The sequence below is a fragment of the Hippopotamus amphibius genome, chromosome 9 (assembly GCF_030028045.1).
Source record: "Hippopotamus amphibius kiboko isolate mHipAmp2 chromosome 9, mHipAmp2.hap2, whole genome shotgun sequence".
NCBI classification, from domain to species: Eukaryota; Metazoa; Chordata; class Mammalia; order Artiodactyla; family Hippopotamidae; genus Hippopotamus; species Hippopotamus amphibius.
In genome coordinates, this window is record NC_080194.1 from 102,048,136 (window position 1) to 102,054,642 (window position 6,507).

At 37.4% G+C, this 6,507-nt stretch overlaps 1 protein-coding gene across 1 annotated transcript; it reads left to right on the forward strand.

The window, feature by feature from the left end:
• Positions 1 to 475: 475 nt before the first annotated feature.
• LOC130829499 (annexin A1-like) lies at positions 476 to 1,699 on the forward strand. Its single transcript, XM_057696057.1, has one exon. It carries the CDS (start codon positions 541 to 543, stop codon positions 1,579 to 1,581), a length of 1,041 nt encoding a protein of 346 aa, XP_057552040.1. The 5' UTR covers positions 476 to 540; the 3' UTR covers positions 1,582 to 1,699.
• The last annotated feature ends 4,808 nt before the right edge of the window (positions 1,700 to 6,507 follow it).

A 6,507-nucleotide genomic window follows, 5' to 3' on the forward strand; every position in this document is an offset into this window, starting at 1 on the left:
GCTGTTTTTGTGCTGAGGAGGACGTGAGGGTTTGTGTTTCTCAGTGTTTTGATCAAAGCTGTTACATGAGAACACCCTAGAAATGTAACCTGAGTTCTCCAAGGCACTGACAGGACCTTACCATCTGTCTCAGGCCACAATCTGACTGAGGACTATCTTTGGCTGAATAGCCTTGCGTGGGTCAAATACTAACACCAAGCACCTGCCAAGGAAAATAACAAGGTAAGAAAAAAGATAAATGAAATAAAGGCTAGAAGAAGTCTCATAAGTCAACACACATCAACATGCAGAGCTTTTACGGAGACAATCAGTAAAAAGAAATACAGGGCTACACAGCGTGAAAGATAAACCATTAAAGGGGTTGTTTCATGACAAAACCAGAATTTCTATTTACAGCAAGGTTTGGACCTATTTATACAGAGAGCTAGAAAGGAAGTTATCTTCTTTATTGTCAAAAAGGGTTGTGTTGAGCCTGAACTGTTCTGAGAAGAATCTCTCTTTAGGTCTTTGGACGGAGGTGCAAAAAAACATCTTTCAAAAATGGCAATGGTATCTGAATTCCTGAAGCAGGCCTGGTTTATTGACAATGAAGAGCAGGAGTACATCAAAACTGTGAAAACATCCAAAGGTGGTCCTGGGTCAGCAGTGAGCCCCTATCCTACCTTCAATCCATTCTCGGATGTTGAGGCCTTGCATAAAGCAATCACAGTTAAAGGTGTGGATGAAGCAACCATCATTGAAATTCTAACTAAGAGGAACAATGCACAGTGTCAGCAGATCAAAGCAGCCTATCTCCAGGAAAAAGGAAAGCCCCTGGAGGAAGCTCTGAAGAAAGCCCTCACAGATCACCTTGAGGAAGTTGCTTTGGCTCTATTGAAAACTCCAGCCCAGTTTGACGCTGATGAGCTCCGTGCTGCCATGAAGGGCCTTGGAGCTGATGAAGACACTCTGAATGAAATTTTGGCATCAAGAACTAACAGAGAAATCAGAGAAATTAACAGAGTCTATAGAGAGGAACTGAAGAGAGATCTGGCTAAAGACATCACCGCAGACACATCTGGAGATTATGAGAAGGCTTTGCTTTCTCTTGCTAAGGGTGACCGATCTGAGGAGCTTGCCCTAAACGACGACTTGGCTGATTCGGATGCCAGGGCCTTATATGAAGCAGGAGAAAGAAGAAAAGGGACAGATGTGAATGTGTTCACTACCATTCTGACCACCAGAAGCTATCCCCATCTTCGCAGAGTGTTTCAGAAGTATTCCAAGTACAGTAAGCATGATATGAACAAAGTTCTGGACCTGGAGTTGAAAGGTGACATCGAGAAATGCCTCACAGTTATTGTGACGTGTGCTACAAGCAAACCAATGTTCTTTGCTGAGAAACTTCATCAGGCCATGAAGGGTGTTGGAATTCGTCATAAGATACTGATCAGAATTATGGTTTCCCGTTCTGAAATTGACATGAATGACATCAAAGCATGCTATCAGAAACTATATGGCATTTCTCTCTGCCAAGCCATCCTGGATGAAACTAAGGGAGATTATGAAAAAATCCTGGTGGCTCTCTGTGGAGGAAACTAAACATTCCATTGGTGATCTCAAGCTTTTTGATCAGAAGACTTTTTAATTATATCTTTTCATTCCATATCATAGAGTTGAATAGGAAAGTTTCTTCAACAGGAATATAGTTTAGTAACTCCTTCCTCATTTTTTTGTATTACAACTTTATATAATAGAGATAAGTTTTTAAAAAAATATATTTACTCCAAACTGTAAAACCTCATAAAGAGGTTGTTCTAGTAACATTGCCTGAGAAAAATGTGTATGTTGCAGAAAATAAAATGATTTTACAGGAAAAAAAAAAGGGGTTGTATTAATTTTTTTAAGTGTACAATTTTTTAAAGAATATTTATTGAGATATAATTGACATACAATAAACTGCATACATTTAAAGTGTACAATTTGATTTTTTTCTTATTAGTAATGCTTATATGGCAATCCCAATCTCCCAGTTCATCCCACCCAACCTCCCCCGCCACTTTCCCCACTTAGTGTCCAGACGTTTGTTCTCTATATCTGTGTCTCTATTTCTGCCTTGCAAACTGGTTGATTTGTACCACTTTTCTATATTCCACATATATGCGTTAATATACAATATTTGTTTTTCTCATTCTGACTCACTTCATTCAGGGTTGTATTAATTTACCAGAATAATTCAACTTGATATAGACAAGGCTTCTTCTTCAGGTGATTGGTTCAGGCAGCCATAATGTTCATACTTTGAGAGGGAAGGGGGGGGGAGAGGTAGGTTGTGAATTAATTTTACTATTTAAAAACGTTTATCTACATGTAAAAACACTTTGTTGATTTTAATTTCTTAAGTTGTATATGCAGTAGTGTAGAGTGACTGGAAGCTCTGCAACACACAACAGCAGTCCTGCACTTGCTCTAGTTCTTCCCCTGGAGGCAATGACCTTCCCCTTTTGCTGATTCATTTCATATTTACTTACGTATTTTAAAATAACGTGTTTTTATTACTCCTTGAGATTTCACAGTTTAAGCATTATATTGACTTCTTACTGTGGTAGATGGTTATAGGAATGCTGTTCGTAGTTAAGCCATGTAATAAACTACGACTACTTTTCATTTTCTGCACAAGTGCTAAATTTTTCTTTTCTTTTTTCTAAACTGAAATAATATCTGCCTTTTAAAAATATTTATTTAATTTTTGGCTGCATTGGGTCTTTGCTGCGGCACGCTGGATCTTCATTGTAGTGTGCTCAGTAGTTGCCGCACCCGCAGGCTTAATTGCCCTGCGGCATGTGGGATCAGTTCCCTGACCAGGGATCTAACCTGTGTCCCCTAAATTGGAAGGCAGATTCTTAACCACTGGACCACAAGGGAAGTCCCTTAAATTTTTCTTGGGAATAAAACATTGTTTTTTTGGTTTGCTTGCTTTTCTAATACTTACCATTTATTAAACCCCAAATTTTGATTCTCTAAAACTCCCTTCAAGAAGTTTCCTAGTGGTTTCATTTTCCTGACGGCATCTCTCATGGTCATCTGACACACTCCAGAGTGAACTGATTGTCGTTTATTCCAGGTACACGAAAGTCACATTGAACTGGGATTCATGATTCATGAACTATCATTCACCATTCTCTTGGTGTTTCCTTAGCTTCTCCTGTTTTTTTTGGATCCCATATCTTTTGTTATGGGTAACCCCCTCATTTTGGTGGAGTACATTATATGGGGCTGAATTTATGGGAGGTAAATTGTTTGAAACTGAACATGTCTGAAAACATCTTTTTTTTGTTTTTGTTTTAACACCAGGTGGCTTGTCGGATCTTAGTTCTTGGGCTCTTAGCAGTGAAAGCCGAATTCACTGGACAACCAGGGAATTCCCCTGAAAATATTTTTATTTTACCTTTTCACTTGATTGATAATTGGCTGGGGATAGAATTCTGAGTTGGATATAGTTTTTCTTCAGAATTTTGAAGTAATTGGAAGCCTTCCATCTTCCAATATTGCTGGTCAGAAGTTGGTAACCAATCCAATTTCTTCTTCTTTGAATATTTTCTTCAAAATACAATTTCTGTTTCCTTCAGATTGTGTTTCTTCTGTTTGTTCTGGGCTTTAACTTCCACATTTTCTGATAATCTTTAAGTAAGTAGGACTAAAAAGTGCTAAGACTCTCTGAGTGCATGGGTGAAGCTTGTTGATTGTGCACTTTTATGTAAGATGAGCTGTTAGGTACTTTTCACTGGGGGAATTCCAGTGTCAGTATCCTTCCTCCTTGGGCTGCTCACATTCCTCAGAGAAGGCTCTTCCATACTTTTGCCCAGAGCTTCATGCAGAGGCTGTTTCCAAGCTTCTGTAACCTGAGTAGCAGAAGAGGGCTGGGGTGGGAGATGGGTTCACCATCCTGGTGCATGCTTATTTAAAACCACCCTTTCAGTAGGATATTCTGTCTTTAATTAATTGTACCTGTGGTTTCCCAGTCCAGACACTCTCTCCAGGGAATAAAACTGCAGTCTTCTGCTCAGGTGGTGGAAGAGCAGTTGTTGGCTGTGTCAAGGTTAAGGGGAGGGAGGGCTCGTGGGACCTGGCAATGTCTTGAAAAGCTCTGAACTAGTTATCCTTATTTCAGCCACCCCTTTCTTCATCCGCACTGCCATGAATCTACCAATCTGTACAGTATAAATCAGCTTGACTCTTGGCTCCCTCTACTGCCAGTTTAGGATTCAGATTTCTTAGTTTTGCTAAATCGGTTACAGCCATCCTTCTGCATTACAGCTTCCAAAAATTCACTTTCTTCTTTCTCCTCTTTGATTCCCATCGTCTTTATGGCTTTATGCCTTAAAACAATTTCTCTTCTGTCATTTTAATATGGTTTTGAGAGGGAGCAAAATTATATGCATATGTTCAGTCTTTCTGTCTTAACCCAGAAGCCCAGAAAAATTTTAAATTGAGGTAAAGATATGCTATTTTTATTACTGTATCTTGAACATCAACAGAAGCCAGAAAATTAGCAAGCAGATAGCATAAAGGTTCAGAACTTACACCCTGGAATCAAACCTGACATTGAACCCTGTGTCTATTACTTGCTTGGTTTCTGACCTTTTGACATTTATCTAACATCTCTCAGCCTCTGTCTTTTTCATTGGTATGACAGAGATAATAATATAACTAATTTATAAGTTTAATCTTTATGTACTTTAATGTACATATACCTGTATGATATGCTTCTTACTTTGTGTAAATTCCAGAACATAGCAGGCCTCACTAAGTTGAGGTAACTTGGGTGCTCATGAAAAGAGAGTCAGCAAAGAGAAGCCATAGGAAATGACTCCATGACCTTCTGACTCTGTCACTGAGCACCGATTACACACCAGATTCTGTGTTAGGCACTAGGTATATTATGTAGAATGGAATACATGTAAGGCTAGTATTTGAGGAGTTGAGTGTCTGGAGGGGGAGAAAAATAATAAATAAGCACAAGGAAATCTATAATTAAAATCTGTAGTAAGTGCTACAGAGGGAAAGCACAGAATGCTGTGAGAGAGAATAACAAGGGCGGGGGGTTACTATGGTTTAGTCTGTTGGGAAAAACTCTTAATGATTGAGAATACTGCTTATGCCACATGCAGACTAATGTCAAAGTGAATCAGTAAAAGGCACATGCTTTTAAACTATTCAAAGTAAATTAATATCAACCTGTAACATGTAGGTCAAAGGGATTAGAGACAGGACCTTGCTGTCAAGTTATTTAACTTCTCTTTGCCTTAATTTCCTCATCTATAAAAAGGAGATTGGACAAAATAATCTCTCAACCCACAGCCTCTACAATTCTGTGAACTTAGGACAGAATATATAAGAATATAAGAATATCATAAATAAGGTTAGATACAGAAAGAACAGACGTTTTTTCCCTCTTAGTCTTCACATTATGGTTTTATTACTGAATTTAATTTTTTTCTTAGTAAAACATAAAAATTGTTTATAAGTGATTAAAGCAAGAAATACCCCCCCCACCCTGTCCCCATCAACCCCTCCATGGAGACTCCACAGATGACTATTGCTAATTCAGGTCTTTTCCTGTAGCATGCTCTGTTCATTTGTTCTGAGCATATGATATTATGCTCTCAGATATGAAAAACAACATATTAATAGTGGTTAATGTTGCTATTTTCTACTTAATTTTTTTCCTCCTAACATTTCTCTTCTTTCCCACAATATGCATGTATTACTTTTATAATCAGAAAAATAAATTTCATTTAAATAAAATAATGCTAGTTGTAATGAATAATAAAAATATTTTATCTCTATTTTATTCTTAAAGAGAGGAGAGCTATTCATTTGATTAAAAAGTTTGTGTGGAAATAGTTCTAGCTAGTAATTATATTTTGCTGCAACCAAACTGCCTGTGAAGATTTATTCTATAAATAGTTTTAAAAAACATGACAGCCAGACCATGTTATTTACTCACAAAAGGAACTGCTGGCCTTTATCAGCAAGATCTTCTCTTCTGTGATAAGTTCAAAGGCAGGCTTCATTGAAAAGAAAAATTTCTCTAACATCTTTTAGTAATTAGTAGAGTTGAAGACTTATCAGCTTTAGAGAAGTGATGGTGTCTTATCTCCCCTCATCTAATGTTTTCCTCCTTTTTAGCTTAGTTTTACTTTTTTTATTTTCTAGGAATTACAAGGTCAGTAGGAAATATCTATATATTTATATTCCCATTGAAGGATACATCCTGCATTCCATCATTATCATATTATATCAGTACTCTTCTAATTCTATGAGAAGTTCAGGTAGAATTTCATTATGTATTGTAATGTTGCTGATGAAAGTGTAAGGGAATGAGGATGTTCCATGAATGATGTAGACTGGATAAAAGCCTGGGTGCTATGGAGTTACCACCAAGGTTTATGAATTCTTATTCATACCTAGCACAGCCTATGGACTGAATGCATAACATTTATTACTATTTTTCAAATATTTGTT